General features: G+C 35.0%; 1 protein-coding gene across 1 annotated transcript; it reads right to left on the minus strand.

Annotated features, from left to right (window-relative positions):
* Positions 1-2,914: 2,914 nt before the first annotated feature.
* On the minus strand, positions 2,915-12,039 carry LOC121879394 (eukaryotic translation initiation factor 3 subunit H-like). The gene is made up of 6 exons (XM_042386013.1): positions 11,927-12,039; positions 8,261-8,411; positions 6,541-6,708; positions 5,850-6,052; positions 4,402-4,584; positions 2,915-3,285 (listed from the first exon to the last, which is right to left on the minus strand). Exons 1-6 carry the CDS (start codon positions 11,999-12,001, stop codon positions 3,070-3,072), a joined length of 996 nt encoding a protein of 331 aa, XP_042241947.1. The 5' UTR covers positions 12,002-12,039; the 3' UTR covers positions 2,915-3,069.
* Positions 12,040-13,898: the final 1,859 nt, after the last annotated feature.

A 13,898-nucleotide genomic window follows, 5' to 3' on the forward strand; every position in this document is an offset into this window, starting at 1 on the left:
GAAACAAAATTTATGGTCATTTTTTTCGCCCCTGTCCCCAACCCTGCCCCTGAAGCCTAGTTTACTTATATATTACTTTAGGATGCCACCAAGAGTTGCACGAATTTATGTAATTGCTTAATTAATTACATGAATAATCAATAAGGCTTTAATAGCATACTCTACTTCATATTTACTAATTAATGCAATGATCTTATAAAAGATACTTTCACACAAACCAGAGAAATCATTGAATATATTTGTTTTATGGGATTTACTATAATAGTTACCCCCTTCTTAGAGTTCTGTTTTGAAATATAATAGTTACCCCCTTCTTAGTTTCTTGACATGAAATATAATAGTTACCCCTTCTTAGTTTTCTATGATGAAATATGGCTAGTTACCCTCTTTAAACTCTTCTTCCTTCCTCATCAAAACACTAATCCTTCTTATTCTTCTTTCTTCCTCTCATCAAAACACACAAGGGAAAGATCGAAAGCTAGAGGGAAGAATCAAAATTCGAAGTGGTCATTTTAAAAATCGAAAGCTAGATGGAAGAAACAAAATTTGAAGTGGTCATTTTTTTCGCCCCTGTCCCCAACCCCTGCCCCCGAAGCCTAGTTTACTTATATTACTTTTAGGATGCCTTTTGGCGAGTTGGTAATGAATTTCTATGTAATTGCTTAATTAATACATGAATAATCAATAAGGCTTTTAATAGCATACTCTATTTCATATTTACTAATTAATGCAATATCTTATAAAAGACATACTTTCACACAAATCCAGAGAAATCATTGAATATTTGTTTTATGGGATTTAATATAATAGTTACCCCTTCTTAGAGTTCTGTTTTGAAATATAAGCAATTCCCCTTTCTTAGTTTTCTGACATGAAATATAATAGTTACCCCTTCTTAGTTTTCTATGATGAAATATCATAATAGTTACCCCCTTAAACCTTCTTTCTTCTTCCTCTCATCAAAACATTCAATCCTTCTTATTCTTCTTCTTCCTCTCATCAAAACACAAGGGAAAGATCGAAAGCTAGAGGGAAGAATCAAAATTCAAGTGGTCATTTTAAAATCGAAAGCTGTATTGGAAGAAAACAAAATTTGAAGTGGTCATTTTTTTCGCCCCTGTCCCCAACCCTGCCCCCTGAAGCCTAGTTTACTTATATTACTTTAGGATGCCACCTTTTGGCGAGTTGGTAAATGAATTTATGTAATTGCTTAATTAATTACATGAATAATCAATAAGGCTTTAATAGCATACTCTATTTCATATTTACTAATTAATGCAATGATCTTATAAAAGATACTTTCACACAAACTAGAGAAATCATTGAATATATTTGTTTTATGGGATTTAATATACAGTTACCCCTTCTTAGAGTTCTGTTTTGAAATATAATAGTACTCTTCTAGTTTTCTTGACATGAAATATATAATAGTTACCCCTTCTTAGTTTTCTATGATGAAATATAATAGTTACCCTTAAACCTTTCTTCTTCTTCCTCCTCAATAAAACACTAATCCTTCTTGTGAAATATTCTTCCTCTCAAAACACAAGGGAAAGATCGAAAGCTAGAGGGAAGAATCAAAATTCGAAGTGGCTATTTTAAAATCGAAAGCTAGATGGAAGAAACAAAATTTGAAGTGGTCATTTTTTTCGCCCCTGTCCCCAACCCTGCCCCCCGGTGCTTCCAGTTTACTTCTATATTACTTTAGGATGCCACCTTTTGGCGAGTTGCACGAATTCTATGTAATTATAGCACCACCTCACAGTAATAATCAAATAACACTTTAATGCCATATTCTACTTTATAATTACAAGTTAATGCCATGATCTTATAAAAGACACTTTCACAAAAACTAGTGAAATCATTAAATATACTCTTTATGGATGAAATATACTGAAGTACTCCCTTCTAGGGAGGTCTGTCATGAAATATAATAGTTACCCCCTTCTCTTGTTTTCTGTGATGAAATATAATAGTTACCCCTTAAACCTTCTTCCCTTCCTCATCAAAACACTAATCCTTCTTATTCTTCTTCCTCTCATCGAAAACACAAGGAAAGATTGAAAAGTCTAGAGGGAAGAAACAAAAGTCGGTATAAGTGGTTAATTTCGACGCAGTCCCCAACCCCCTGAAGCCTAGTTTCTTATATTACTTTTAGTATGCCTCCAATTTGGCGAGTTACACGAATTTATGTAATTACTCATTAATTACATGAATAATCAAAAAAGGCTTTTAATAGCATACTCTATTTTATATTAATCCACTAATGCAATGGTCTTATAAAAAGATACTTTCTCAATAAAAAATCCAGTGAAATTATTAAATATAATTTTTATGGGATGAAATATAATAGTTACCCTCCTCAGAGTTCTGTTTTGAAATATAATAATAGTTACCCCTTCTTAAGGCTTCTGACATGAAATATAATAGTTACCTCTTCTTAGTTTCTTTCTTATGATGAAATATAATAGTTACCCTCTTAAACCTTCTTTTTATCAAAACACTAATCCTTCTTATTATTCTTCCTCTCATCAAAACACTAATCCTTCTTTTTATTCTTCTTCCTAGAGGCAAGAAACAAAAGTCGCATGAGTGGTTAATTTTCGCCCATGTCCTGAAGCCTAGTTTTCTTATATAACTTTGGGATGCCACCATTTTGGCGAGTTACATGAATTTATGTAATTACATACTTAATTAAAGTAATAATCAAATAACATTTTAATGCCATATTCTATTTTATATTTGCAATTTAATGCAATGATCTTATAAAATATAATTACAAAAAACAAGTGAAGACATTAAATATAATTGTTTTATGGGATGAAATATAATAGTTACCCCTTCTTAGTGTTCTGTCATGGTAGAATATTTGAGAACACCAAGGTTAAGGAGACACTAAGGATTAAACATGATGTCTTGTACAGTATTTAATAGAAAGAGAAATGTTAAAATATTATACAGTACTTGAAATACCTCAGATGACAAATTTCATAATAACAAAAAATTGGAGGAAAGTTTTGGTTCAACAGATTTCAGGTTTTTTATATATAATATATTTTTTGAAGTGATTTACTTCTTTTCTTGCTGTAGAGCCTTGGCAACATACAATTTACCAAGAGACTGACTGCAAAACTGAGAGATCTGTTTGCAGTAATTTGATATCTGTCCTGAGGTGATCATAGCATCTAGACGTGGCAAGGGAGCAATGGGCTTGAACTGTTTACTAATGTCTTCATCGGGTAACTGCGGCTCTCCACGTGCTTGGCGTTGAGCATTTTCGGCAGCCTGTGGAAATATTCAGGAGAAATAAAATGAGAGTTTATGGCATTGTATAAATTAAATATGTTAGTGGCATTACTGTATATAAATAAAATACGGTTGTGCTTCCATTTAACGTCATTTAACAAAAAATAAATAAATAAAATTAGCTGTATTATTTATTTATTTGTGTTTTATGTATGTGTCCACACATACACACATATATATATATATATATATATATATATATATATATATATATATATATATATATATATATATATATATATATATATATATATATATATATATATATATATATATATATATATATATATATATATATATATATATATATATATATATATATATATATATATATATATATATATATATATATATATATATATATATATATATATATATATATATATATATATATATATATATATATATATATATATATATATATATATATATATATATATACATGCAAGTAAAAATGGTGTCCTAAGGCAAGCATAAAGGAATATACATTCCTTTACACAAGTGTGCCCCCCCTCTTGGTCAGCAAATGTTATTCCCGGATTTGGCGATTTGAGGCCATTTTGAGATCCTAACCCCCGCGAATTTGAAGGGCCTGCTGTATATATACATATATACACAGTGACATGGTTTACAGGAACAGCACCTTTTGAGGGACACCTGTACATGGCAGTATGAAGTTCACAAAGATTGATTGTGGTAATTACATCTCTGGCAAAATTTCACAAAGCCATTGTTACAAAATTATAAAATATATGATAACCAGATGACATGCTTTACTGGTTGCCCTCTTAACTGGCAATGAAGGGTCACAACTTCCATTAGAAATCAATGATTACTCACCTACTTCTATGCTAAATTTGAAAATTATGCCAGTCAAAGAAATTACATTAGGTCATGCCGCCTATTTTTCAAATCCTTTGGGTTGAGATTTATCTATATTCAAACAATAAAAAATATCAAGTGTTGAGAGCAACAATAACTACTGGGTATACCTATCACACTAATGATGGGGAGAGTTAGAGGAGAGGGAAAAAAGTCTTCCTCTTAACAAAAACAAATTATTATATAAATGAGACAGTTCAAAATTAACCTTACCCTTTTCTGCATGAACTTATGCTTATCCTGTAACTGTTTAGCATTCTGACGTTGAAAGTTGTTGAACTTGTTGGCCTCTTGACTAAGGTCATCCACATAATCCATGAGACACCTCAACTGACGATCCAGGGTAGACATAGTTCCCAGGTCCAGGAACTGTTTCCCCTCACTGCTGGGCATCAACTGGAACATTTAATGAAACATATTAAGACGAACAGAATTTGTAATTCTTAGATGTTTTCTTTATTCTTCTTCCGCTTGTAAGTGGGATTCAGAAGCATAACTTTTTAAAGAACGAAGGGAAATGTGATGGGAAAGAGTAGTGTTTGCATTCTTGTGGTTTATAGGCTACAAAAGGTATCAGGATAATAAACTCCCGGACAAATGCCCACCCTCCTCCCCCTATCAGTGAGTCTGTACCAACATATACTCAATCCAAAGACTTTTCTCATCGACTATGAACAAGCCGCCAGGAGTGCCACTGAAAAGGTCTTACCTAACACATCTGTCAAGGGATGTTTCTACCACTTATCACAAAACATATATGACAAGGTACAATACGAGGGATTACAAGGAAAATATCAAGTTGATGCTGATTTTGCCCTGAATATTCGAATGCTACCAGCTCTGGCCTTCATCCCACAAGATGAAGTGGTCGACGCATTTGAGACACAGCCAACTGAAGGTGATCCTGTCATAGACTACTTAGAAGATACATACATTGGATGCTTACAAGGATGGCATAACCATATGCTAGTAAACATTATTTCATTCCATCCAAAAATCTGGAAGTTTCTTCTAGTATTGACGAAGGAGCAGGCACTGACCAACATCACCATCAATCAGAAGACTGCAGAAGATCCAGCACCACCTAGCTGGAAACGCTATAAAGATTCGACAGCCAGAATAGCATCCATCGTACGAGACTTTGAGAAACACCATGTGTTGAGCCTTTTGAGGGGAATAGCCCACAGCTTGCATTTAAGTGTGTGATGTATGCCAGTGAATTTTCTAAATATTGATTTTGACTGATCCACAATTTTTTACACTTATCCACAACTTTTTATCAGCGTTGTACTAATTCTAGTTTTCTTGGAGGTTTGTAGTTAAAAATTAACTTTTGTGTGACTGGAGCATTTTGTATATATAATCACTATCATACATAAAAAATAAAACATTAATTCATAAGAGTGCTATATTTTCCAGTCTATTCAGTCTTCCATATTTTATGCCAATTATTGGTGAAATCATTCTTTTCCCCACAATAAACAATAAATGTCAATATAGATTCACTGGCAATGCGGGGCAATAGTCCGAGATCCCTACAAAGAACAAAGGAAAAGTCAAGATAAATTAATAAGGCTGAAAAAGTAAAAGGCCTTGCTCAATGCTCATTTACCCCTTCAAAAGATGTTAAGTGCCTAAAACAGACAAAAAAACATACCCACCTCATACAATTCACTCAAGAGCGTATTGACCAGGTGTGAATTCTTGACGACCAAACGGATCTCCTGAAACAGAGATTCAAATCCCAGACGCATCTTTTTAAGGGCCTCAGGGGTGTAGTCACGTTCCTGAACTGTGTTGATGGCTTCCGGAGTGAGACGATAAGCTTTAATAGACAGGAACCCTCGTGCTGTCTTGATGGGATCTGGAATTGATGGAAAATTAAACACCCTTCCCCACTCTGAGACGAATTCAAAATGGATGACCGAGAACATATAAAGAGCATGTGAAATGTAGTTGCAATGTGCCGAATAAGATTGGAATATTAAGATTTGCCGACTGTAACAGTCCACCCATGGTAAAATGCAAGATACTGATTTAGTTTTCTTATTTTAACCTAACCAAATTATCTTAATATCACCCACTGAAATAAAACAAACACAGTTGCACCTTGTCAAACATAAAAAACTATGAGATGTAATAATCAAGAATCGTAGTGGGCCCAGTTCTGTAATCTTATTACTGTACAGCGTTTCAGTCTGATTGCAATCTAAGTAATTGTATTTGTTTAAAAAAAAATATAATGAACTCTCCACCTATAATTGTGAGGCAGATTTGGGGATACTAAACCTCAAAGAAAGTGCAGGAAAGAATTGGGGATTGATTTAAGATAGATGCAGGAGACAAACTTACCATAAATCAGGACGACAGACTCCTCAATGCTAGTCTGATAAGAGAACTGTGACTCGAGGAGTTGCGTGGTGATGAAGTTGCCAAGCTGAGTACTCTGGTACCAGCCAACACTTAGGTGATCCACATTTACCTTTCGCAAATGACGCATCATTTCAAGCTGATAATCCTCTGCCAAGAGAAAAATAATAGAAAAATAATAAAACAATTGCTAGATTGTGATGTGAAATAGTAAAATGTGTATACAGTAATTCAGATTTAGATGGTAAGAAAGAGAGGCAAATATCCACTAGAAAAGTCCAAGATGGACACCCAGTAGGAAGCAGTATGCCACCACTTTCCGTTAATTTACTATCTTTTGTACTTTCAAGCGATCTTACCAAATGTACATCTACAGTTACAATACTGTAAATCAACCCCACCTCAAGATTTCTACAAGGCTTGAGTGGTCTTTATATAAGTACAGGTAGAGTATTCCCTTTGTTTAAGAAGTTGACTAACCAACACAGACCTCCATTATTGTATGCAATTCTTCCCTGTGCATGGTCTCCTGTTAGCCTCAAGGACATCTAAAATAAACATTATATTAAAGTCACAATATCTACCAGTAGTTTAAGCAGTGTTCATTCTTTTTGTAAAGTACCAAAACACTTCATGAAACCAATGATCAAATATTCATGTCATACTATTTAATTTTCTTCAATAAAAATAACATACAGTATAAAAAATTATCATTACGGTACCCTCTTCTGCTCTAGCTCGTACTGGCATCCCCCAGGTTATGAAAGGGATGTGTCTTTGAAAATGTTTTCATAGCCCGGATTTCCGTAATGTGGGACCAATTTTCCCATTGACTTCCATTATATAATTGGAGATACGTTCCAAGGAAATATTTTTGGCAAAAATATGTAATAGAAGCACACATGAAAATAAACATCTTTAAGCACATACATTGATTACTTCATGACGTAACATTATAATAAATGCACACAACCCTTGTATTTAACTCACTATAAACAATATTGAGTGTTGTATGAGGTGGTGCGATCGGAGTTACCTCCAGAAAAAATTAAGTTTAGTGTCCAACATAATTCCTTCAAGTGATCTTTTAGTACCACTGCTTTCATCTGAACACGATGCAAAGCCGAACAAGCTAGAGTTTGAAATTAAACTGAGCACCGTTGGCGTGGGTGCGCTTTCCTCCACCGTACTGTAGCAACCACCAAGAAATCCACATGAACAAACTTTATAGTTTGGTCATAGTTTCTAAAATCCCTAAGCACGAATTTCCATAATGAGGAGGATGCTTGCATATCAATTATCAGTAGTCACTTCAATAGCACTTACTGTCTGTATTCATGTGACATTTTTATTCATTCAAACACAACTTGCACTACATGACACACTTAATTGAATGACAACAACTATGGTATGGGTTAAAAAAAATTAAATAAAAAAATCACGTGGATATATTTTGGCAAGAAGACTTGGGAGAGTTAAAGAATAATATGTTACCCGTATATCAAAGAAAGGATTGCCAGCTAAATGTGCACCAGTCCCAGCCAAACTGGGTCCAATATCACCATTAGGATTGGGGTCCAAATTTAATGGTTAACCACTTGTAGATACAGCATACAAGGTCCCCTCTCTGCTGAATAAAATTGTCCGGGTAGGCCAAATAAAATATTAAAAGTGGAATCCCCATAGTGAAGGGGACACTTACCTTCATCTACATCATCAGCATGACGTGGAAAGGGGAAGCAGTTGGTGATCTCCAGCCTCTCATCCACCACAAGGCCAAGAAGTACACCCTGTGCCACCTCTGTGTTTCCTGCACCTTCTTCATGGCAGTGTTTAATGATCTTCATTAAAGCCTAAAAAATGAAAAGAACAGAAATTTATAATCACACCTCAATGTTGCAACCGTGAGCATAGCAGTGACTAGACACAAAACCTTCTCTAACAGGAAGAGGAAAGCAAATATGAAGTAGACACCAGTTTATGCCCTGTTATTTATTTGGGGGATCTTCACAGACAAATTACCATAATTTGATAGGCTACACAGATTGAACATTTGGTAGGTAATCAAAATTTTAGCCACCTGCGTTTAATCACAATATACTGTAATAAGTAAGGTGATTTTCTGAACAGCAAATATCCATTTTTTCTGGAAAGTGAAAAGTACTAATGTGTTTACATGGTGAAGTTAGTCTACAATCTTGAGAAGATGTATATAAAGGTGATTTAAAACTTAAGGGCTCAGCATAATTGATGTTTTACATTGTCTAAATGTGCTTAATTAAATCGAGGGTCATCAAATACAGGGTAACAGTAATTATTCAGAATTTTTAATTATAAAAATTGTAAGGCAGCATACATATACGGAAGAGGCTGGTTGATTGCTCAGCGTATATTTAAAATATCCAAATGGAGTTTTAAGGTTTTGATAAAAAAAGCAAATAGATATTAACTGAGAAAGTAAAGTCACATGAGAAATTAACGTAAATCTGCAGTCACCGCGTGTTTACAACCGACCTGTTGAGTCTGAGCTTACTCTCACGTCCAAAATTTTCTTTTAAATTACACAATAATGATTCAACAAAGTTGCTTTCATTGGTACCAAATATCAATATAAGTACTGTACTTTCTGTTTAATATAATGGGGACGGCTAAGAAGTTAGGTGAGGTTTGGGGTAATTATTTACAACTTCACAGCTGCTGATTTTTCACAAAAAACAAATTAAAAAATGCATCAGCATCACCATGTTTTATAGTGAACACTGTCGAATTATTATTTTTTCACAGGGATTATCCCACCCAGACACAGGTCACTGACCCACATTGGGGCCTGGGGGGCGAAAATGTAATAATAAAAACAATAATAATAATAATAATTAGTTCATAGTAAATAAAATTTATAATAAAAAATGATAAATTAAAAATAAAATAATAACAATAATAATAATAATAATAACACTGATAATAATAATAATACAGTGAAATCTCTGTTAGCTGGAACAATTGGTGCAGAGCACTTCTGGAATGAGATTTCCGGGTAACAAGACGACTCTCTCAAAGATGGAAAAAATCCCTCATCCCCAGAATTTTCCGGGTAACGGAAAAATGTTCTTGGAAGTTCTAGAAATTGCCCATTACATCATCTCTTGAACCCGAAAAATATCCCCCATTCCCAGAATTTTCTAGGTAACGGAAAAATTTTCTCAGAATTTAAGGAAAATGTGCCCAGTTTTCATCTCTCAAACCCGGATAAAACTCCCCCATCCTCCGAATTTCTAAATCCCAAAGCCGTAATTTTTCGAAAATACCGGTTTTGGGAAACCAAGATAATTTCAATTTCGGCTCGGAGTTTCGGGTTTGATCCGGCTAACATAAATAAATAAAGAACCATAAAGAAAGACAAAAAAAAAAAAAAAATCAAAAGTGAGAAACAATATACTGTATGTATGTTGTGTTGTCAAAAGTAAGAGAGACAATTGAGACCTGGCAATTGTGTGTAAATGAGGCAGAAAGTCAGATCAGCAACTTGGGACTTGGTCACAATTTTTGTGATGCCATATGGCAGCAGGGTCTACCATTAGACAACACATTATGCTTCCAATATCTTCCCAGGCGGTAGTGCCTCCCTGTTTGATAAGTGCCTACTACATGTGTTAAAAATTGCTTATTTAAAAGTTCAAGTTAAAAGTTAAATTAACCTTAACTTACCTAACCAAACCTAGCATAACTTAACACCTGCCATGGGCGAACTTACTGTTACTGAGACGGGAGGGGGTTTAGGTAGGTTAGGTCATGGCTATGGAGGAAGGGGGGGTTGACAAGTTCAAAATGACTCATTTCTGATGGAAATGAAGGTCAAATTCAAATGAATCACACCAACAATTGTGACCAAGTCCCAGGTTAAATAATGAAGAAAATTTGATGTGAGAATCTTGTGGCAGCTGTGGTTGTAGTTGAGTTGCCAAGCCATAATATAATTTTCTTCATTATTTAAGCAAATATACAAACATTTGGAACTTCTCATGACCTTAAATAGCAATGAATAGTTTATTTTTATAAAGAAGTTACGTTTTGTTTGTTTAATAATTATCCTGACAGTGATACAGCCGAAAACAGATCCACCAATCACCTTTACATACAGCCTTCCTTTACCAAGTATTGCCAGGTAAAATTGTGAGCACGAGACCCAGGGTTGGGTCGGTGCATCTTTGGCTGACTGTACCATCCCTTTCCTTGGGGCGTATAAGTACGAGGAGACACAGTTAATAGAGAATTGTGACGAATGTTAACGGTATTGAAAACCATTAAAAGAGAATGTTCAAAGGAGGGCCACCAGACTGGTGCCTGCACTTCGGCACCTCAACTACCCTGAGAGATTGGAGCGCCTGAACTTGCCTAGCTTATACTACTGACGGGCAAGGGGCGACCTAATTGAAGTGTATAAGCATCTCAAGGGGCACTACTCAGTCGAGTGTCCTTACTTGGAGCCGGCGGACGCTCGCCCCACAAGGGGTCACAGCTCAAGATTGATGAAGCCGCAAGTCCAGAAAACTGTGAGGGCAAACTTTTTCGGAGTGAGGGTTGTAAACTCTTGGAACAATCTACCAGAAAGTGTTGTGACGGCACCGAGTGTGAGCTCTTTCAAGACAAGACTTGACCAACACTGGAGCAGGTTCAGGTACATTCAGGAGCCGGTGCATGCCCAGTATTTGCCAACAGTGCGTAACAGAGAGCCAGTACATGCCCAGTACTTGCCAACAGTGGGTGACAGAGACGTGACCGATTGCCCAAGCGGCTAATGAGCAGATCAGTGGTGAAGAGGATAAAAGTAAATAAGTAAAAGTAAAAGATCCTGTAAAAGTATAAGTATGGCACAGTTACATCATTTATTGCTTATATGTAGATGATATGAAAAGAAGACAGAATGCATTAAATAAAAACACAAAAGAAGAATTAACAGGTATTAACATATTCTAAACTTATTAAAGATGCGTATTTATTTTATTAAAAGGATCAGGAGTAATGGAACAGAATTTATTCAGGTTGATAACAATGAACTATGGTGAAGGCAGGGAAATTGTGAAGCAGGACAGATTAAAGGTAAGAAAATGTTTTGTGGCATTATAAAGCCATAAGATCACTGTTCACCGTGTTTTTACCCCGCAATCTCCCTCATCCTTCATGACAATGTTCCTTAATTTGGCCGCCGTCCTTAATTTAAAGAGAACAATTCTGAAAATACAAAATTAAATGCCATCTGGACGATCACCTATGGCTACGACACATATTGACCTTACCATTACATTTTTGTGGACTTATTTCTCATTCAAATCGTCACACAGCCTTTTAAGATAATTATAAGTTGACTCACCAAGCCTTCCAGCTGCACCACATTGATATTACAACGGCCATTGTCGGCTTCTCTCTTGGCACGCCCGGACGACATGTTGACAGGCTCTAGAGGAACAACGAGTACGACCCTAAACCTGTTGGACTGTTTACTTTACTTGTGAGAAAAACTTGTAAAATATACACAAATATTTATAGTAAATGCACAAAAATAGTTTTTAATATTTATAAACTGCTACATATCTACAAGAATATTTTTAACACATAGCAATTTAAAAAACTTTCCTGTGCTGAGAAATTGTATTCTCTTATCGATTTAAAAAAATATTAATAAATAAATAAATAAATACATAAATATATATATATATATGGAAAAGTTTTCTGTATAAAAAATAGATCATGATTTAGGGAGTTTTGCAAAAGACACCATTTACAATTAAGGTAATTAAAGAAACTGGAACACCACTTACGTGCATATGAATTTTTATCTTCAATATTTAGATCGGATTATTTGACGTTTCTATTTCGAAGTATTGTAAATGAAATACACCTCAATATTCCTGTATATAAGACAAGGAACATTTTACTAACATATTTAGGCTTGTAGGGTTATAGACAAAGGAGCTTCGGTATGGAGCCCTTCCTCCCACCAGAGTGAAGAAAATTAGTTGAATAAAAAGAAAGAAATGATGCAATAGATATGTTTGAACAAAAGTAAACGTATGAAGGATGAAGAGGAGATAGGCATAAAACTTGGGGACCTTAAGTGAGAGCTGGATGGATAGAGAGCGACTGATTGTTGAAATTTGACAGATTGGTTTGTAACGTAAATGGAACTGAATTTATTTTGGAGGAAGGCCAAGATCATAGAGCCAGGTCATATATTTCCTTTACTTTGTAAGCTATAATCCTTGCATGTCCACATATTCCCCCATTCATGTCATATTATAGAACAGTACCTGATACTACAACGTGAGGGCTACTTACTGGCTTCACTTCAAAATGATTTAAAAACTATGCAGTTTTTAAGGCATTTTAGATAGTTTTTGCTAAGCTTTAGGTCGAGTTATCCAGCTACAGTCTTATATATCCACTTGAAAGGCGACTTCAGTTTATGAACCTATGGGAATTGGACACTTGAATTATGGGATAAATTATTTACATCATACAAGAAACAATTTAAAAGTTAACTTACATTGATGTGTTTAGTGCAAGCATCATTCTAGTTGTTGCATGCATTTTCTTATCTCCCACACTGAATGGACAATAAATAAAAGCAGTACACTATCTGTATTGTGAAACCTAATTCTTTAAATTATGAATACACAATCTGCCAACAGCGGCAACCACACTATAAACTTAATGAGTGTTTATTAAGTGACAATAAAGTCCTGATACATAGATGTGTGATCGGATATAACTGTCTGGCTAACTTTGGCTAACAAGGGCAGCGGTCAAAATAGTATTGTACTAAAATTCCATCATGCCTCAGCAGAATCGTATTTTCATCCTCAACTGTTGATAAATTTACTTGTAATAAGTCCATCCTCCTTTGGTAAGTTGACAGGACATTTACTAGATTCTCGGTAAAGAAGACATTCCTTTGGTATTTAAGATTACATAGTTACACGTAAAACCAGTGACTGAACGGGAGGGGGGAGGGATGGCCCTTCGTCTCAAGCCTATGTGCCCTTTTGCTGTTCACTTAGAAAAATACTGTCAACAACTAATAACATGTTATTAGGTCATCTGAATAGCAACTAGGATTTGCACTTTTTTATTATTCCTTTCAAAATAAGCTTACTTTGTGGATGCAAATCTTGAATGACACTATTTTCTCAACGAGGCTTGTTGGGTGAGAAAGAACCCGTCAATGTTATCTCTACATTACGACACTGGATGTGCTTTATCGTCTAACTTGTTGTGTTGGCAGGCAAACGTTCAGGCACCCTCGTGCAGCTTTTCTGTTTTTGTAATGTAGGCTTTTTTGTGCA

Source organism: Homarus americanus, unplaced genomic scaffold, assembly GCF_018991925.1.
Source record: "Homarus americanus isolate GMGI-L3 unplaced genomic scaffold, GMGI_Hamer_2.0 scaffold30768, whole genome shotgun sequence".
NCBI lineage: Eukaryota > Metazoa > Arthropoda > Malacostraca > Decapoda > Nephropidae > Homarus > Homarus americanus.

Excerpts from the sequence above, each read along its gene's own strand:
- LOC121879394 (XM_042386013.1), bottom strand. The coding sequence starts at position 12,001 with ATGTCGTCCGGGCGTGCCAAGAGAGAAGCCGACAATGGCCGTTGTAAT. Across the intron at positions 6,709-8,260 it reads TGCTGATGATGTAGATGAAG|AGGATTATCAGCTTGAAATG; the intron begins GTAAGTGTCCCC and ends TTCTCTTGGCAG. Across the intron at positions 3,286-4,401 it reads ATAAGTTCATGCAGAAAAGG|GCTGCCGAAAATGCTCAACG; the intron begins GTAAGGTTAATT and ends ATATTTCCACAG.